The sequence below is a fragment of the Lethenteron reissneri genome, chromosome 23 (genome assembly GCF_015708825.2).
Source record: "Lethenteron reissneri isolate LAM-NWPU_2019-01 chromosome 23, ASM1570882v1, whole genome shotgun sequence".
Taxonomy (NCBI): domain Eukaryota; kingdom Metazoa; phylum Chordata; class Hyperoartia; order Petromyzontiformes; family Petromyzontidae; genus Lethenteron; species Lethenteron reissneri.
In genome coordinates, this window is record NC_083801.1 from 21222359 (window position 1) to 21243657 (window position 21299).

A 21299-nucleotide genomic window follows, 5' to 3' on the forward strand; every position below is an offset into this window, starting at 1 on the left:
CGTCGCGACAGATTCGATCCAGGAGCAGCACGGGGGCGGATTTTTGGGTCGCGGTCGGAGAGAGCTCTTATTATTATTATTATTATTTTCACTGCTGCCATCATCCCTGACGCTGCCAGCACAACCATCGCTATTGCTGCTGCTGCTGGAGCTGCCGTCGCCACCGTTGAAATTGGACAAGGGGGAGAGGCGTGGGGATTCTGTGGGGATCTGCCGACGGCGGCGGCTGCGGTGTTCGTGGCCTCGTCGGGACTGCGCGTTAGCCCCGAGGCACGGATGGAGCGGCCGTGTTGATGGAGACCACCCAACAACTGCTGCCTCCACCTCACGGGCTCGCTGACTCACTCGCTCGCTGGCTGGCTGGTTGATCGGCTTACTGGCTGATTGTCTGGCTGACTCGCTGGCTGGATAGCCCAACTGACCGCCTTGCTGGCTGGCAGGCTAACAACTGGCTGACCATCTGCTCGACCTGTTCACTGGCCGGCTGTCTTGTCTGACCAGCTGGCTGGCTGGCTGGCTAGCTCGCCAGCTGACTGGCTGGCCGGCTGGCTGGCTGGTTGGCTGACCGGCTGGCCGGACTGGCTGGACGGCGGTGAGTCCCCTTGGCGAGCTCCAGGATAATGTACCTGCATGGATTTGATGACTCGGAGGCGGTGAGTGGTGGTGGCGCAAAAGGGCTCGGTTTCACATTTGTGTTGGAAGCGTGGAATGTGGTGGTGGTGGCGGTGGTGGCGGCGGGGGGGTACGGGGGATATGGGGGGGGGGGGATATTCCTGGGGCTCAGGCAAGGAGAGATGAGAGCTGAAGATTGGGAGACAGCTGGAGAATATGCGACGGACAAACACTGGTTGTGATGATGATGATAATTATATATATTTGAAAGGTCTGTCAGCGCTCGCGGTGACGTGAATGGTGCCTGGCCATGCGCACTCTCTCTCTGTCTCTCTCCCGCGTCTCCTACCTCCTCCTCGTGCTGCTGCCTCTCTCGTCTCCCTGTGCCTGCCGGTACGTCTGTCTCTCCACGTGATCTGTGTGGTTTTAAATCTGCCCGGCTGTCCGTCCCCATGTTATTGCCGTTCCGTCTCTCTGGTTGTTTCTGTCCGCGTCTCCCCTGTACGTCTGTCTCTGTCGAGCAGTCTCTGTGTGTGTCTGTCTCCGTGTTCTCTCTCTCTGTTGCCCTTCGTCTTTGTGTGCAATTCTGTCTCCGCCTTCTTACCTCGTCTCTGCCTTTCTGCTTGTGGCTCCCTGTCAGCAATCTCCCCCACTCTCTCTTCCTTTCTCTCTCTCTCTCCCACTCTCTCTCCTCTCTCTCCCACTCTCTCTTATTTTCTCTCCCCCCACCGTCCACCTCCTCCTCCTGTCTCTCTCGCCACAGCGCGCTCCGCGCTCCGCGCTCCGGCTCCTGCGATCCACCTGCCAGGGTTTGTGGCAGAGCGCCGGGCCGTGGCCCCACGCGCTCACCGCCAAACCGGCGCCGCCAGTGCCGCGTTACGTAACCGCGCCGCGCGGCTCACCTGAGGACGGCTCACCTGAGGACGGCTCACCGTGTCTGCTGCCTCACTGACTCGCCCATGGACTCGCCGACCGACTCGCTGGCTTAATCGCCGGCTGGCTCACTGACTGCTGGCTGGCTCTCTGACTGGCTCACTGACTGGCTCACTCACTAACTGGCTCACTGACTGGCCCACCGACTGCTCACTCACTGGCTGGCTGACTGACTGGCACATCGACTGCTGGCTGGCTTACTGACCGGATCACTCACTGACTGGCACATCGACTGCTGGCTGGCTCACTTACTCGTGTGCTCACTGACTGACTCACTCACTGACTGGCCCACCGCCTGCTGGCTTGCTCACTGACTGGCTCACTAACTGGCTCACACACTGACTGACTCACTCACTGACTGGCACATCGACTGCTGGCTTGCTCACTAACTGGCTCACTCACGAACTGGCTCACTCACTGACTGCCCCACCAGCTGGCCCCCACCGCCTGCTGACTGGCTCACTGACTGGCTCACTAACTGGCTCACTAACCGACGAGCTTGCGGACTGGCACACGGATTGCTTTGTGGATGTCTGGTTGACTAACCAGCAAGCAGACTGCTTGGCTCTGTGACTGGCTGACTGGTGGTTGGCTGACTGGCTAGCTGTCTCGTTAAAGGACCGCCTGGTTGGCTGACCAGCATGTCAGCTAGCCATGTCTCTGACTGACTGGCTGGTCAGCTGTGTGGCAGGTGACCCTGCATACTGGCTAACTATGAATGATTGAATGTTGAACTTATTTTGCACCGTACGTAGCCCACCATGCTAATGGGAGTGGCTGACCAGCTGGTTAGCTGAGTGACTGACTGACCGACTGACAGTGTTAACTGGCTGCCTGGCTGGCTAACTGACCAGCGTGTCCTCGGAGAAACCCGTCCACACAAAGCCCCTCTCACTCGGCGGAAAACAATCTCTGCCCAGTTTCAATTAAACTTTCAACTTTGCGTCATTCATTCAGCGAGACCCTGGAACGCGCGCGTGCGTCCAGGGGGAGGGATGGGGGAGGAGGGATGGGGGGGGGGATGGGGGGAGGGGATGGGGGGAGGAGGGATGGGGGGGTGGAGGGTGTCGAGTCCGCGCCACCTCTGCTATTGTCGCGGTTTACTTTGTGTGAATATTGTCATTTTTTGTTGATTTGAGATCCGATTGTTTTTGGTTTGTTCGTTTGGTTGCGGGGTTTTGTTGTTCTCGGGGCTGCTCGGAACGAGCTCCGCGAGGGAGCCTCCCCGAGTGGGTTGGGCTGTGCTTGGGAAAGCGACGCTCATGACATGAAATGCGCGCGTGGGAATCGCGTTGCAGTCGTGATGGCAAGAAGCCATGAGTGGTCCCCGGTGGCTGAGCCATGGGGGGGGGGGGGGTGGGGGAGTCATGAAGGTGATTCATTGAGCCGGTAATGCACGATTATATATACAGTATATATACACAGGGGTTGTCTTCCCTCTGTACAGAATGTATGGTGCTGGTCAAGTGCTGTCCACGCTTCCTGTTGTTAAACGCACCCCCATTCAGGACGAGGGCACTTCACTTGCTCATTGCGCAGGCACCAAATCGTCGGCCCAATGCGCCCGATCCCGTCAGGTCGCGGAGGCCAAGCAGGAGTCGAGCCTGGCCAGCGATCTGGACGGGTGACCCGCCGTTCACAAAGGACGCGCGTCACGGCGTCCGCGCCGACCGACCTGGGTGAAGTGCGTCTGCTAATGCGGGGGGCGGCCCCCGTTCACAAAGGGCCCCGCCCCTTCGTGCACTGTTCGTGACATCGCGTAGGACGCTTTGGGTGGCAGTAGTCAGGGGGGGGCTAGAGTCTGAGCCCCCCCCCCCCCCCCCCATCAAATAATACAGTCGATTCGCTGTGACTGGGCCTCCGAAACGTCGTGATTTTTATTTAATTTTTATTTTATTTAACTTTTATTAATTTAATTTAATTTTTTTACCTACGTGACTTGACCGAAAAAACCTAAGAATATGAATCCTTGCAGTCACGAAAGCTTCAAATCTAGAATCAATCCCACCCCCTCTACAAGGACCCTTGTAACGTCGAGGTCAGGCCACGGAGCCTCAGATTTCGCCAGGTGAAAAACCCGTGCCCGTATTTAGATCGTTAAGTGCCCGCAAAGTCTAAAACTCGATTAATCCAGAACCTGAAGCGTGTTAACTGAATTCGACAGGGCGCGGTGGTCAGGAAGTCCCTGTACCCCCCCCCCCTCCCGTCTTCAAAGTAGGTATGCACACGTACAGGTGAAGGGGTGTGTGGACTTTCCGTCCACGCTGCAGATACCAAAGTTGTCTGTTGTTCACGGTGGCCTGGGAGGGTGAAACCTTCGTCTCGGTGCAATCATTCCTCGAGTTGCTGCGCGTAATTTGTGCATTCTTTTTTAACTGGCGAATATTTTGTAAGATCGTAAATTGCTTGGGATGTTTGGCCTTTTGTTGTTGTTGTTGAACTCCTCTGTTCGGTTTCTGGTTTGGACTAAACTCTCCCGGTAAATACGCCCGCTTGGCCGAGATCCCCCGGGGCGATTTTATTCGTGGCGATGTTATTAGTTGCGGGCACCAGCGGGCGGATGCGGTGAAATTCATCGCCGCGCCGACTTCGCCACGGCGCCGTGTTCCTCGTGCGGACGCGGCAGTCAAATCACGGTCACCTTCGGAAGTCGTTCTGTGACACCGTCTCTTGGTTTTTTTAGTTTTCCCTCCCGTACTCACGGCGGTGGTGGTGGTGGTAGCGGTGTGAGTGGTGACGCCACCCGTATTCACGGTGGTGGTGGTGTGAGTGGTGCCATTGCCACTGCCCATACCGCTGCTCGCACCGCTGCCCATGAGTCTTCTGGGTAGTGGTGGGGGGGGGGCGACGATGAGGAGTGGTCGCAGGGGGGCTCACAAGCGTCACCTCCGTCGCCTCGATGTGAAATGTGTTCCTGTGGTTATTTTCGCGGTCAGTCTTTGTCCGCGGGTCTCTCTGCGTCTGTCTGGCCCACTGTTGTTCTTGCGCTCTGCACACGCGCCTGCCTGTCCATCTGCCAACCTCTCTGTTTGGCAGCCTCTCTCTGCCAGTCTGCGTGTACGGAGATCTTTTCTTTGTCTGTCTAGCTATATGCCTGCCCATCTTACACCCATGTGTCCATCTCTGCTGAACTTGACCTCTCCCGATTGCGGATTCTTTCTCTCGCCCATGTGCGTGCATCTCACAGCGCTCTTCTCTCTCTCCACATCACTCATTTTCCAGTCATCCCCCCCCCCCCCCCCATCTTTTCCGCATCTCCCGTTCTTTGCATTTACCTCCTTCGGGGTGTTTCCCTGCCTCTGCTGTCTCGGCCTCGCTCCGTCTCTCCCTCCCTCTCTCTCCTCTCTTTGTAGGCGGCGAGCTTTGCTCGCCCGCACGGAAGCCGCGCGTCGCCAGGAGTTACCCTCCGCTCTCATAAATCCTACAGACACAAAGCCTTATTATTATCATCATCATCTCCCCACTAAGCCCTCCCTCTTCTGCCGCGGAAAGTGCTGAGGTCAGCGCTGTCTTCGTCCCCGGGGGCCCCCACCCCCGTGGCCTCCCCCCGGCCCCTCCCCCCGGCCCCTCCCCCCGGCCCCTCCCCCCGGCCCCTCCCCCCGGCCGCTCAGAGACCCCCGCCCCCACCGGCCCGCAGGGACCGCGTTTGTGCCTCGGCCCCTCCTCCTCTTCCTCCTCCCGGAGGTGCGTTGGGATTGGGTGGGGGGACGATTTTCACTTTGGCGACCGCTTACCGGGGAACGCCACCGCCACGCTCGCCGCCGCCGCCGGCTTGCGGGCGTAGCGACGGCAAAGGCGCAGCCCTGCAAGTGCTCGCTGGCAGATGCGGGGGGCCCCACTAGAGGAGGGAGGGGGGGCTGGTCTCTTTATCTCTCTCGAGAGCCTCCCTCAAGAGGGCGGCATCCTTGGCTTGCGCTTCTATCCCACGTCGGCGCAGGCGTTTTCGTCGAGATACGCGTGGCGGTACCCCCCCCCCCACGCACTCGACCCATCGACTCACCGCGGCGTGGGTAAATTCCGCGCACCGCTCGGGTGCTGCGTTGCCGTCCCAGCCGAGTGAACGCGCCGGGTTTAGAAACTCGCCCCCGTCGGGAGATCGAGAGTCGAATCGGCGCCGTCCAGCGTAGTAGCCGCTGACTCGGCTGTGGCGGCTGCCACCCCCCCCCACCCCCTGTCAGTGTAGCAGAGGATAGACCACGTGGGTCGGCATCCAAGATGACGAGAAGGGCCATTAGTTTCTAATTTTGTTGGGGGGAAAAGTGAATATTTCAAGAGCCGCAATGGAGTGTGCGGTGAATAGGAGACGGCGGTCCTTGATAGGTAACATCGCGATGCGGTACTGACAGCCGCAGGTTCACGACCGCTAGTTTGGGCTGTCGGTGAGTGCTGGCATCGGCCAAGCTAATGAGGCCGGGGAGTGTGGAAGCCGGGACTCCACAATAAATGCTTTCCACGGGCAGACTTGGCAGCCGTGAGCCATTGGTGACCGTCCCGTGTTGATAAGTCCTGTTGAGGACGAAACTGGTACAGTTGTCAAGCACTGCATTGCTGCTGTTGTCATTTTGACGGTGGCCTACGACAAGAGGACCACAATGCACTTCTTGCGTAGTGCACGGAGACCGCGTGTTTGTGACACATTCTCTCGTGTCGTTCGAAACCTGTGGGCGCGCAATATGAATGCAAGCACGACTGAGGGAGGGGAGGGGGTGGAGGGAGGGGGTGGAGGGATGGGGAGGAGATTGCCGCTGCGTGTACCATCGCAATCGAGGAATTTAGCTGTGTGATGGTTTTCAACTTTTTGCGGAGATATTTCACCGTGACGCCGGCACGCAGTGGCCCGCTCTTGCCAATGGCGTCACGGGATCTTTAAAGTCCGCTGTGAAAAGTCACTTCTTTAGAACTGCTTTTTGTGTTTAGTTTGTTGTCCTTATCCCGCACCTGCGATTAGCAAGGTTGTCTTCGTACGGTGTGAACGAAGTTCCACATGCGTACATGCGTATACATGCAAGCAGGTGGCAGGTTGTTTTGTGTTGTCGTTTTTACTACAAGAGCGTAAGAAGGGAGGGGTGGCAGGGGTACAGAAATTCCGCAGACCAAAGTTCTGAACTTGGTGCTGCTGGGTTTTGGGAAGGGAAGAGGTAAATTTGTGTTTTTTTACGGTTAATAGCACGCCGCAGTGCAGTATTAACCAGGGCGGCCGCTGGATTCTAACCGTGACCTGCCGCTGGGCCACCTCGTCACCACCCCCAGGGCTCCCTGCTGCGAGTGGAATTCATCATCACCATCATCATCGTTAATATCTTCACAATTTGTTCCGATGCACAATTCACAACGCAATATATTTTTAATTAATTAATTATCAGAATATTTTTTTTTCGCAATCAGAATATTTATTTACGCTGGAGGAATCCGATGAGCTACCAAGCTCTTTTTCACAGATGTCCACTAGTTAAATACTTCACCTGGATACTCCGTTGCGATGGGACACTTCTTTTGCACGGAATATTCAATTAGCACTGGCAAGTTTCCCATTCCCAAAAAACAGACAAAGCCGCATTACGGGCGGCATACGTAATATGATGTGTACAACTCAGTACGAGTCCTAGATGATGCTGGCTCTAACGTACGAGCACAAAAGTGAATGGAGGAGGTAGATCAACATTTTGTAGTGGTTGGCGCAATGCGCTCTGAACCTGCCGACATGGGTTGGATTCCCGGCCACGGCTCACGTTAGTTGGAGAATAATATCTGAACGGGTCCTGGATTCCCATATTGGCTACATTTCCTGTAACCTCTCAAATACGTCCGATGAAGCCCTCTGTCTTGCTGGCAAGTGGACGCGAGGCATCTTGTGACACTGGCTGATCTGAAACCGGCATTCGGACATACGGCTAAATGCCACGTACCAACAAATGCGTCAGAATAATAGCCAATAATTATTGCCCAGGCATGGCCCCTATTGCAGAACACCAGAGAGAGACAGGATGGCGGGCATCCAGAACCCTGTCACTAACTTATAATTAGAAACCTCATTTTAAACGGAGCTGAATTTTTCATGGGATATTTTCTGGAAGCCCCCCCCCCTCAAACCCCCCCCCCCCAATCTGCCATCCCCGACCTCCTGCCCCCCCCCCAATCCCACCCCTCGGACAGTGAGACGAGGGGAACGGCCGGATTGCGGATTGTGCGGAGCCCAGCCCTGAGTTTTACAATTCGGACGCTGGGAGTTTGGTTGACACACGATCAGCATCTCTAGGAGTCTTGATTTGTATTGCCCTTCTCTCTCTGCTGCTGCTGCTGTGAAGGAGGAATTTGTTTGAGATGTAAGCTTGTTACTGTGCTGGCATTGTTAATTTAAAGGAAATAATTTAAAGTGTATTTTAAATCCACTGCTTGATATGTGTGTGTATGTTGAACTTCTGTCGTGCCGTACAGAGCCAACCGTGCTAATCGGAGGTGCGGGGGAAGGACAACAAACTAAGCGCAACAAAAAGCAGTCCTAAAGAAATTAGTTTTTAATCTAGGATGAAGGCCTCCCCCGTGCCATGGTGACCACCGCGGTTGTTTAATGGGGGGGATGGGGCAACCCGAGCTTTTGGTCTCATGGAGAGCGTTGGTGGGGTCGAGCTGAGGGCTGGGGAAGATCCCAAACTCGGCCGGCTTGCCGGTGACCGGAGATGCCGAGACAGCAAAAGTGGGCTCTTGAAATCCATTGGTGTGGAGTTCGTGCAGTGCTATCGTACGCGTGGGTCCACGGTATGCGTGGGTCCATGGTACGTGTGGGTCTACGGTTTCTTCTTACCTGAAAGAAATTTGCCAGACATCCCGATGTAGGGCCCTCCTGATAAAAAATAAATAAAACCTCATCAAGACTCAATAAATTAGGTTGTTCCCTGGCTTTCCCCACGTGTACGCTACAATGCAAAGCGTGGAACGTCCATCCACTGCCTTAATGGGGGGCCTACACAAGCGATGCGGGTTCTCGGGGTCTTTTCGACCATACTTCACCCCTCTGGTCGATGTGGGTTGGTGATGGCGGGGAGCGTACATGATGGGATGAACGGAGTGTCTTGTTGCAACGGTCGTCTGTGCTGAGACCCGTCCGGCGAGGTGATGGCCCAAACTTCGTAGCGCATGAGTGCCACTGGCCGAAACGTCGCCTATTCTACACACGTATTGTTTTTCCTTTTACGGCCGCGGTGTAATCGACAAACGTGACGGATCTTGGTTTTTTCCATGCTGTGAAAGACGCTACGCGCATCTCCTGATGTCCCCCTCCACTTTAGGAGCCCGTCTCTGCTTGAATCGATGCTCGTGAACTTCCAGACGTTAGAGGCAAAGGGAGACGCTCTCTGTTCTATAGGTGTCCCGGCCGGAGCTCGGCGCTACATTATAAAATGCACGACGCAGAATAATCGACGGCATCGGGTGCGTTCGAGAATTCGATGCGACTGGGACTGGCCGGGGTCTGGAATCCATTTGTGCTGCCGCCGTTTGAGCCTCGATACGCACCGTGATCACTCGCACCCTCTCGCGATTCAAATGACTGACGTCTCGTTAATGTCGCATGTCGCGTCGTTTTTGTTTCTCTTAAGGCCACAGCGTTATTGACGAAGGCGTCGATGTTTTGCCGTCGTTGTTAATTGTACACCACTGCCAGCGAAGCATCGGCACTTTGTTTAACTTTGTTGGGTTCGGACGTCTCGGCATGGCTCGTTTGATCCGTGGCTATTTCCGCCGAACGACTCGGAATCCCAGGAATCCTGCCTCGCATGCCAGGCCCTGATCCGGCTTCCTGCGGCGCGGAGACCTCACGGCTTCCCCCATTTGGCCTTGGCAGCGATGTGGGACTCGCTGCGGAAGCTGGGGGCGCGCGACAGGCGAATGGCTTGTCCCCTCCCCCCCGTGGTGCTTCTTCGTTCGTATGCAGGAATAACAACGGCAGATTAAAGATGTCATTTTTAGATCTGTAATTAGCTCAATTGTCTGTTCATAAGCAGAGTGGATCTCGTCCATTCCTTACTCTTTGGTTCATTCGGTAAAGTCACAGAGGTATAAAATAAAATAAATCAGTGGAACTGCTGGATTATATTTTTTTCTGCCTGAGGACAACCGCTTGTGTTGCGCCCGAAACGTCATGATTTATTTTATTTTCTACCCACGTGACTGTACCGAAAGAACCAAAGAGTTTGGATTCCTGCAGTCACGAAAGCTTCAAATCAAGATCGTCCATTCCTCCTTTAAAGGAGTGAAGGCAGCAGCAGCAGCGGCGGCGGAGTGTTTGGGTCGATGTTTTGGGATTCGTGGCCGCACCACTCGCAGGCCGCCGAATCTCCGATGGTGCCATTTGTGCATCGCGTGGCCACGCCGGCCACGTGGCCCGGTCCCCATCTGGCCGATGGTCGACCATCGGCGGCGGTCGGGTCGCTGTACGAGACGTTTAAATTGTGACGTCGGCCGCAGTCCAGACTCCCGCTTCTGTCTCCCGCTTGCATTCCCCCGTGGCTATTGGTTAGATTATATTGATGCACAACAATCCGCTACGGTGTCCGAATGCTCATGGAGATCTGTGAGAGTGGATTAGCTCACGTTCGCCAACAGGTCTCTATGCGGGGGTGGAGCCCCAATGCAGAGGTTGTGGGTGTGTCCTGCTGGGAGTGGTTCCCCCGTGGTGACGTGACGTATGTGTATGTGTTGAACTTCTTTCGCACCTTATATGGTCCACCATGCTAATCGGAGGTGTATAGAGTGTTATCCCATTGGCACCAGCGGGCTATCGCCTGGAACTAAGGTTTCCTCCCATGTGTATGAACACTCATTAATTGGTCGATAACACCTTAATATACAGAGGGGACCGCAGAGCTTGGCCGATTGTTGGCCGTGCCAGGTCACCCCCGCGGCTGCTGCTGCCCTCCCCGCTCGCCTGTGGCTCCTCCTCCAGGCCGCGTCCGAGTCGTCCTCTCTCGACGAGAGCGATGTGTGTACGTACGTAGAACTTCTTCCGTACCGTACGTAGCCAACCGTGCTCATCGGAGGTGGGCTACAGAGGCGCAGTGATCCGCTGGTTGTGCCTCAAGCTCTCACCGATGATGACCGTCGTGGCCACGCTACGTGCGGTCATCTCTCCGTTGCGACGGGATTTCCCGTCATTCACGTGCTGCCCCCACCCGCCGATGTGACTTCCGTTTTAACTCAACTTGATGGGCGGACTGCGATTGCCATCCTAAATCCACGCCGCCAGCGGCTCGCGACTGGGTTACCGAGCGGACCGCGTGTGCCTCCCCACAATCCCCACGCCGTGTCCATGAAGATGACTCCACCGGCGGCACAAAACAAACAATGCGTCGACTCAGAAACACCGGTAGCGTTAAAAATGAATACTTTAATTTTATATTGCATCATCCACGCTAATGGCATCCCACAACGCTGTATATTAATTCTATGAACCTTATGGCGGTACCCCGGCTCTCACACAATGTCCACGATGCAGTAATTTTGAGTCTGTTGATGGTCGGCGATGCGGCAATCGACTCATCGCGACGAGCTGTACACGATGCACCACTATGGTGCGTTCAGGGTTTCGGCGCAATCGCCCTCGCTGCGTTTCGACAACGCGGAGTGGCACTGATTTCGGATTGATTTGTACCCCAGTCGCGGAGTTAAGAACACCCCTGGGAAAAAATAGTGTCCCAGAAATAAAGTATTTAATTGCCTCGGCCAGTTTGTATTATTTGGTACCCCGGGGTACCGCCATAAGGATCATATATATATATATATATGAGCAAATCCTGTATATGGCCACTAACCAAGCAAATTGAAACCCCTACTCCCAGCAAGCAAAAACAAATATGAATACACAAATTAAGAAATGACACCCAAAACAAAAAGCACAAACGTTCAAAAGAGTGATCACCACAACAGAGCAACGAGTCCGTGAGGTGTAACTCCGCGACACATCCCAGAGCACAGTCACCAACTTCCAAAACGAGGCAGGGAAACTTCGCAGGAGGAGGGGCGTTGTCCACAACATCGTTGTGGGATTCCCTCGGCCATTGCAAGCAAGTTAGAAACAACCCCACCACCACAGTGGCCCTCGTCAACAAGCTCCTCCTGGTCCTAGCCACCGCATCTCTAGCTCGCTCGCTCGCTGTGTCCATCGCTGTTCCTCATCACCCACCTCCCAGTGGTCCTAGCCTCTGCATCGCTCGCTCGCTCGCTGTGTCTATGGCGATCTGAGCAATGGGAGAGTCTTTGGCGGCCGTTCCTCCCTTGGAAACGTCTCGTCCCCCTGGCTCCTCCGTCACTGCAGGAGTGTATTACGAGTGGTGCACTGTTTGTTGTTGTTATTGTCGTTGCGAGGGGGAGCTTGTGTTTCCCGGGCAATTTCCTCTGCCAATTTGGCTGATTTACTGGTGTTCTCCCCTCCCCCTCCAAACAGTTCCTGAGCTACCGGTCGATCTATGTATGTGCACATCTGTCTGTCGGCCTGCCCGTTGTGTCCTATCCTCCGCCTGTCTCTCTGCCTGCCTTGTCCGCTTGTGAATCCACACCTTGTCGGGACACGGGGTTCGTTGTTTGTCGGGCGGAGGTTGATCGCAACGAGGCTGTGAATGTCCCTGCGATTTGCCGCGGCTCTCACTCGAGTCGAACGACGGCACGGGCACTCGGCTCCACTGGCGGGTCTCCAAGATGTTGGCGGAAATTCCATACTCCCATGGCAGGGGCTAACCCACGTCTAATTCACTCCCCTATCATTCCTATTTTCTATCTCTCTCGTGTCATCCCTCTCCTCTGTGGTCTTGTTATTAAATGTTGTACAGTGATGAATCACCCAACCCCAACTTGGCTTAGGACTCTCCCCTGGTCTCGCATAACATCAACGAGCCAAATGCTGACGACGACGACAACGCCGGATGGATTGTTGCGTCGCAAGAGTCACGAGAGGTGGCCGTGGTTTTTGGGGAGTTCTTCGTCCGGCAGTGCACTGACCATGTCCGTTTCGTAAATGATGGTCTCAGTGGAGGTTGTCGAACTGGCGGGGGACAGCCATGGACGGGGATTGAACTCCAGTCGCCGGGTTCGGAGTGCAGTGCGCTAACCACCGTTTTCTCATTTCCTCTCTCCCCTGCTACCTTTACACTTCCTGTCCACCCCCATCCCCTCCCCCACCATCCCCCGACCATACTTCACCCTCCAGGGCTCAGCGGAGTCGTACAACAGCCGGCCCACGGACTCGGACGTGTCCCTGGAGGAGGACCGGGAGGCCCTCAAACATGAGGCCGAGAAGCAGGCCTTGGCCCAGCTCGAGAAGGCCAAGGTAGGCCCTGGATGCAGGCCGGTGTCGCCCTTTCTTTGAGTCACAAACGCATCGCTGTCAACCCCTTATCAGTGCCCTACCTTATTACAGACCAATTAGGACCTTATTGGTCACCCCGTGCCCTTATACATCTCAACGTTCGTCCTACAAAGTCACATCACAAGGGACAAACACAAACAAATAGACAAAAAACTAAATTTTGCCGGTATTGAAACGGCTGTACGCCGTATGGACCTGAGAACTAAATTCTCCTGTACAAGAATACGGGGTAAACCGTATGGTTTGGCAGGTACGCAAATGTCTGGATTCGTCGCAATGTTCATTTTGCTACCGAGTGGAGCCACGCGGATTTCGGACGCTAAGCAGCGTTGAACCCGGATGTGGCCTGGATGGGCGACCAACAGGGCTACGTCACAGTACAGTGCAGCTCCACCGTTGTACTGTACTTCTACACTCCCGCGCCTATGCTCCCCACCTTCGAGCGTGGTCTTACTACGCTCATCCAGTAGTGGATCGATAAAGTCCGTTGCGCGTTGACCCCATGGGTGTTTGGTCACGAGTTGCCACCAGCTGGCAAGAGAGCCATTACAGTCGTCGTTGTTACAATATGCAAATGATAATTATTAATCATTCATTAATTTTAAAAAATACATGCGTAATTTGGACAGAAGGACATTCGGAGGAACGTAAATACTTGTTATGTATGTTACACTTCTTTTGCACCGTACGTAGCCAACCGTGCTAATCGGAGGGAAGCACAACATGCTAAACACAAAACGCAGTTATAAAGAAATTCGTTTTCAATCTGGATGATTTAAAATTGCATAGTGCATCTGAAACCGTGCGATGCAGTGACCATCATCAGTAGTGACGATTGTGGTGATGATGGCAATTACTATAATGGTAGTGATCGTGGTTGTGATGGTGATGGTCATGTTGGTGCAAGTGGAGGAGGCTCGTGAAGGATGCTACTGGTCAGTTGGAGGCAGTCCCCTTCCAGCAACATCGTAGGGCAGAGGAACGACGCTCACAACAACGATCGGAGCGCCGGGTGGCTAAAACGCAGTAAAAGTTTGCACAGTAGGGGGGCACAGCTGGTGCATCTGCCGGTCATCGCAGTCGGTCAACCCACGGCACCTGGGTCTGTCCCGTGACCTCCTCCTGTCAGCAGCGAGCCTTCAACACTTCACGTGGCACTCAAAGTGTCACCTGGCCTGACACAGGTGTCGTGGTGACGTCACCGCCACTTAGTGGCGAATGGCGGCCGTTGTTGTTGGTATAAGTGATGGTGGTAGTGGTGATGGGCGACTCTCGCTGTAGGCGCCGGGTCGCCGTGCCTCCGTGGCCTGCCGAGTTCGTTAATTATTGAGAGCGCCGCCCACGAGGTGTTCACGTTAACGTTGCCCGGGGGGGGGGGGCGGTGAGGGGGGGGCTGGCGGGGCAGGAAGTGCGCCCCCCAAGGCAGAAGAGCAACGCTCAGGGCAAGGGAGAGGGGGGGGAAGTTGGGATATGAGAGAGGAGACACGTGAGAGAGATGAGAGAGTTAAAGATGAGAGAAATGGAAGTGATGGGGGAGCGAAATAAGAGCACAGAATGGGGACGTGCCGGGGGAGGAGGAGAGGGGGGGGTAGAAGAGGAGGGAGATATAAGAGAGGGTGGAGAGATGGAAGGGAAGAGGAGCAATTGAGGAGAGGAAAGTAGATGTGGGAGAGAGCAGGCAGAGGTGAGACAGGAGAGGAAGTGAGAGAGATCAACTAGATAGACGGAGGAGAGGGTTGGTTGAATGAGAGAAAGCAGCAAGTGGGAAGATACGTAGGACAAAGGGGACAGAGAGAGAGGAGAGAGGAGAGATGGGAAAGAGAGCATATGGAAGAGAGGATAAAGACACGAGAGGGAAGACAGAGGGAAGGTGGAGCGGCAACGCCACTGTCCGTGTAAGCGTGCCCGATGGAGGCCGTGCGTGCATCCGTGAGAGTGCGTGAGAGCGAGCGTGATAGCATGTGTGCGTGAGAGCGAGTGTACATATGTGAGAGTGAGCGTGCGTGAGAGCGAGCGTGCGTGAGAGCGAGTGAGCAAGCGAGCGAGCGTGAAAGAATGCGTGAGAACGAGCGAGCGTGCGTGAGAGCGAGCGTGCGTGAGAGCGTGCGTGCGTGCGAGCTAGCGAGCGTGAAAAAATGCGTGAGAACGAGCGAGCGTGCGTGAGAGCGAGCGTGCGTGAGAGCGTGCGTGAGAGCGAGCGTGCGTGAGAGCGAGTGAGCAAGCGAGCGAGCGTGAAAGAATGCGTGAGAACGAGCGAGCGTGCGTGAGAGCGAGCGTGCGTGCGTGCGTGCGAGCTAGCGAGCGTGCGCGGGACCATGGAAGTGCACACGCAGCAGCAGCCTGCAGCAGCCCGTCTAATGCACCGCCGTCTTATTCAGCAGCCTCCGCCCGTACCGCGGAAACGTTGCATTATTAATCACGGGCGAATGAACCGCTTCGCTGACAAACGCGCCTCTTCTGACGAGACACGCGCACGGGGAAACACGAAGAGACCTGCTCCACCGCTCCGTGTCGCCTCCGCCGGATCTCGGGGGCAAGTATTGTTAGCGAGCGCCAAGCGAGGGCCGGCACGGCACACGGGTGGATGCGGTGTGCTCGCAAACTACGCCGGGCCGCCCTTTGTCTCCCCCTTGGCTCCTGTTTGTACACCGCACGCGGCGGCGCCAGCGACTCACTCGAGGTGGAGTTCACATCGGGGAGACGAGGGATGAGTGCGGGTCTCTCTCTATCGCCGCTCATCGCGGCTGCGGCCGGGAATTCAAATCGAGTCGCTCGGTGTGTCGCGCAGTGCAGGAGCCACTGCGCCACCGGCGCTTGTAGCGGACACGCTGACAGAGGTCCCCCGCGTACCCTTAACAGACCATTGGTGTCAGCGCCGTTAGCGAGCAGCGCCTATGAAGGCCGGCACGGCACACGAGGGGGTGGGTGGCCAGCACCACGCCCGACTGCCTTTGTCTCCCCAGTGGCGATGTTTACACACCGCACCACGGACTCAGTTGATGCCAGGTGTTGTGATGATGCCACGTGTTGTAGTTCTGTGCCACACGGTTGCCGGGAGATGGAGGCACAGCAGTGGATCTCTGAGTGTCCTTGAAGCGTCGCTATCCCCTTGTACGCTTCGTGCCTTTCTCTGGGCAGTTTGTATGTACGTATGTATGTTTGTTTTATGTATGTTGTATGTATGCACTCTGTATGGAACTTCTTTCACACCGTGCGTAGCCAACCGTGGTAATCGGAGGTGTGCGGGTAACTTTGGCTTCCGTGTACGACACCCCAAAAATTCGCAGCACTCATTACCACGCGTGCCAAGCACTCATCGCATGATGCAGCGGCACCATCCTTAAAATGGGCCTTGAGACTCGGTGACGGACACTTCCCTGGGTAACCAAGGGGTATTGTGGGAATGGTTCGGGAGGCCGCAAGCCAAACTGTAATGAATGGGATTGGTCGAGCAGTACCCTCCAGTAAACCATTCTTGAGTGTTTTTTTTCTGGACTTATAAAAAAAATGCATATTAATTTTAAAGAAATGTATAAAATGCATATTTTGGCTCGCTCTTCCCCGATCCTTTTAAATTCCACCGTCACCATGGTTTCCTTACTGGTGCTGTGCCACGTCACGTGGTGCAGTGCCATGTCACGCGGTGCGTTGTGGTTCCACGTGGTGCGGTGCCACGCGGTGCAGCGCGCGGGGCTGTGTGGCATCGTACGCGACGCTCCGGCGTTGGGTTTTCTTCTTTGTTGCCCAAGTGAATGGGACGGTGTGCGGTGTGCGGCGTGAGGACGCCGCGATGTGCGAGACTCTGCGGTTTGCCGCGTGGCTGACACCTCGTGCGGCGTGGCGGTGCAGACGAAGCCTGTGGCGTTCACGGTGCGCACCAACGTGGGCTACAACGGCTTCCACGAGGAGAGCGCCCCCATCCACGGTGCCGCCATCTCGTTCGAGGCCAAGGACTTCCTGCACATCAAGGAGGTGAGCCAACACCCCAAACAACTACATCTGGATTGAGAACACTCGTTTCTTCGGGACTGCTTCTCGTTTGTTTTAGTTTGTTGTTCTTGATTTGATTGCAGGAAGCCATCCTATCTGGTTCTTTCGGTAAAGTCACGTAGATAATAAAAGCTCACGACGTTTCGGTCGCAACACAAGTGTCCGTCATCACCTATCTACTTGACTTTACCGAAAGAACCAGAGAGTATGTTTGTTGTCCTTGCCACGCACCTCCGATTAGCACGGGTGGCTACGTACGGTGGGAAAGAAGTTCGACATACACGCATATAGCCCACACCCCCCTCAAACCCGATTCTCCCCCCATCGTACTCTCACATCCCAAAATTAAATTGGAATAATCCCGTTCCTTTGCCCTTTTGTTTTGCATCTTGTTTGTGTTGTTTTTTTTGTCCCGTTTTTCCAGTTTGGTTCACTATTAGCCCAAATGTAACATTCACGTCACTTGCATATAATTTAAGACCTCGCCGGGGTTGCGAGATGTTAACTACTTCGCCTGGTATACAGGTGGTCGTGGGTTCGATACCACCGTCGCCTCGCAACCGCTCAATGGGCCACCGACTTCCTCTCCTAGTGCGCATGCGGACGTGGGAGTGGTGGTGGTGGTGGATTGTTCCGTCGTTGTTGTGAATACGCTCGATTCTGGTGAGGGGGCCCCCGGCTCTGCCGGATTGGGGAATCTCTCTGAGCGCTCGCTCACTTTGCCGCGCGCGCGTCGTAGAAATACAACAACGACTGGTGGATCGGGCGGCTCGTCAAGGAGGGCTGCGAGATCGGCTTCATCCCGAGCCCCGTGAAGCTGGAGCACATCCGCCAGCTGCTGGAGCAGAAGGCGCGGCAGGGGCGCTTCCATGCAGGGTGGGTGCCGCAACCCACCACCACATCCCACACAACACCCCACCACCGCACCCCACACAACGCCCCACCACCGCACCCCACACAACGCCCCAACTCCACACCCCACCACTGCACCACAACACCCCACACAACACCCCAACTCTACACCCCACCACCGCACCACCACACCCCAGACAATGCCCCACTACCGAACCCCACCACTGCACCCCACCACCGCACCCCACACAACACCCCACCACCGCACCCCACACAACACCGCACCCCATTACACTCCACCACTGCACCCCACACAACACCGCACCCCATTACACTCCACCACTGCACCCCACACAACACCACACCCCACCACACCCACACAACACCGAGGAGGTCAGCAACCTGCGGCTCTGGAGGTGCACGCGGCCGCCCTTTTCAGGACTTCCTCGGTGATGCCACTTGATTATTCACGGACCGCCGTCTCGTATTCACGTCGCGTTGTTGCGGCTCTTGAAATATTGAGTCGGTTTTCTTTTTTTTACTGCGGAATTCGAACAAAGAATGGCTCTTCGTGTTGTTTTGGTTGCCGACCGCTTTGACCACGAAAAACCATGCGGGAGTGGCGGGCCTCCCTGGGCCTCTGCTGGTGTCGCGGTGGCTAGGAGATGTGAACTACCTCGCCTGGTAGGCAGGAGGTCGTGGGTTAGATCCCGAGCCTGGACAGCCTGCTGTGTATTTGAAATTTGAGGTCTCTCTCTCTCTCTCCTTGGGGTCGAGGGGATTTTTCTCCGGGTCCTCCGGTTTTCCCCCTCCACATTTAGAGTGTTTGGCTGCTGTAAATGTCCACGAGCTGTCATTTGTGACCAGGTTGCTTCTATCTCAGTGGGCTTCACCTGGTAAAATAAAAAAAGAATTGTTTACTTTTATAGTTTAGTGGCGCTGGGACTCTGGGTGCCACCTGTCGCCCGATTACACAGGCACCGGTCGCTGCCTCTCCCTCTCTCTTTGTTCTCTGTCGTCCTCTTCGTCGCATTCCCGTGTTTTGAGTTTCTTGTGCATTTGGAAGTCTCTTTGAGATGCCGTGGCATTTAAGTGATGAATAGGTGCAAATCCTTATCCGCTCCTCTTCTCCATCAGTCATCGATCCATCCCGTGTGAGTTTGATGTCATCTTGAGCTCATCTCCACTTTGTATAATCTCCGTGCGTTCCCCAACTCCTCTGCAACTGCTCGTGCCATCCTTTCTCCACCGCATCTACGTACTCCGTCACGCCGTGATCTTGAGCTGACCACCCCCCCCCCCCCCCGGCTGCTCGCCCTGCAGGAGGCAGGGAACGAACTCGTCATCCAGCCTGGGCGACCTCGTGCCGGGGTCACGGCGGTCGACACCCCCTTCATCCGGTACAACGCGGACGCACGCTCGTACATGAACACGCACGCGCAAGCACGCACGCCCTGAACCTAGACGCGCTCCACACGCAGGGGCGTCGATGAGCTACAAGCCACTGCCGTTACCCCACGCTCCTCCCCACCCTCCCCGCACACCTTCCCACCACACCACACTCCCCCCCACCACACCCCACGCTTCTGCCCACCCTCCCCACACACTTCCCCCCACCACACCCACACACTTCCCCCCACCACACCCACACACTTCCCCCCACCACAGCCCACGCTCCTCCCCACCACACCACACACATCTACCCACCACACCCCACACTCCCCCCCACCACACCCCACACTCCTCCCCACCACACCACACGCTCCCACCACACCCCACACTCCCCCCCACCACACCACACACTCCCCCCCACCACAAACATCTACCCACCACATCACACACTCCCACCACACCACACACTTCCTCCCACCACACCACACACTTCCTCCCACCACACCACACACTCCCCCCCACACCACACACTCCTCCCCACCACACCCCACACTCCCCCCCACCACACCACACACTCCTCCCCACCACACCACACACTCCCCCCCACCACACCACACACTCCTCCCCACCACACCACACACTCCCCCCCACCACACCACACCACCACGTTCCTCCGCACTCCACCGCCCGCTGCTCCGGGGACGTTAACGAGACCCGAGCGCACGCTGCAGCGGCTGCAGCAGCGGCAACAATCATCATCATCCATCGCCCGCATCGCACGAACCCACGCCTGGCACGCACAGCCTCTCCCTTCTCTCGCTCTCTCTCTTATCTCTCTCCCTTATCCCTCTCTCCCGCTCTCCCTCTCGCTCGCCCCGACCCTCTCTACCACTCGCTCGCCGCTACTCTCTCTCTCTGTTCTCCTTTGCGCTCTCCCTCTTGGCCGAGTGTGATGTACCGTCATATGCGATTATGTCTGCCTTGGCGATGCCCATTGTCAGTCTGCGCTTGCTGTTCTCTCACCACCCACCAGTCACGCTGACCCTTTTCCTGTATCACTCCCCCCCACTCCTCTCCGCCCCCCCCCACTCCTCTCCGCCCCCCCCCCCACTCCTCTTCCCGTCCCTTGGCACCCAACGCCTCCTCAGCTGCTCGCCGTTTTACTTCGCTAACCTAGATTCGACACGCTCGCTCTCTCGCTCGTGGCCTCATTTCTCTCTCGTTTGCTTTGAATACACGCGCGGTTGTGGACTCGATGTGTGCTCGCGTTTTTTGCTTCTTCGCTGTATTTCCTTTGCTTCATTGGTCGTTTGTTCGTGTTGGTGTTGTTGTCAATATTTTTGTTTCTTTGTTTTGTGTTTCTGTCCCCGTGTGCCGTGCGATCGACTCTGCACATCCCGCACGCACGCGCACGCACGCGCACGCACGCACGCACTTGCACGCATGCACACACTCATATGCACGCGCTCACGTATGCACTCACTCGCACGCATGTGCACGCACTCGCACGCATGCACTCATGTACACGCACACACATACACACGCACTCTCGCACACACGCACTCATACACACGCACTCATACACACGCACTCATGCACACGCACTCACGCGCACGCACTCATACGCATGCACTCACGCATATGCGCGCACTCACGCACACACACGCACGCATGCTTCTTGGTATTCATTCATCTTCGTCCTTTTGATTCAACCTCCTGGAAATGTCACAACTGATTTTTGCTTCTCTCTGCTCGAATCATCCAAACAAACATTTCCTAAAAATGTTTTGTATCAAAACGAACAAACCTTCTACAACCCGGCCTTCAAACCCTCCACCTCACCGCTAATTGCAATCACCCCGTAAAACACCAAACCAAACGTCGTAAAACCCCGTTGCCATCCATCGCCCAATATTTAACTGAACCTCCGACCCACCCATCGACCTAACAATCTAACAACAAAACTCAATAACTTCCAACCCAATCATCGAACTAACAATCTAACAACACATCTCACCAACCCAACCATCGAACTAACAATCTAACAACACAACTCAACAACCGGATTGTGAAACCCATGCCTCAACGAATGCCACCAATGCCCCCCTCCAACACTGTGACCCTTGCACCTCTGACTTCCAAACCCATGAAACCTTTCGACCTA

General features: G+C 55.7%; 1 protein-coding gene across 1 annotated transcript in view; it reads left to right on the plus strand.

Annotated features, from left to right (window-relative positions):
• LOC133346189 (voltage-dependent L-type calcium channel subunit beta-1-like) overlaps positions 1–21299 on the plus strand; it is a 98718-nt gene that overhangs the window by 41937 nt on the left and 35482 nt on the right. Inside the window, 4 exon segments of the mRNA XM_061557683.1 lie at positions 12743–12862; positions 16751–16873; positions 17631–17767; positions 19067–19143. Coding sequence (XP_061413667.1) covers positions 12743–12862; positions 16751–16873; positions 17631–17767; positions 19067–19143 — 457 coding nt within the window.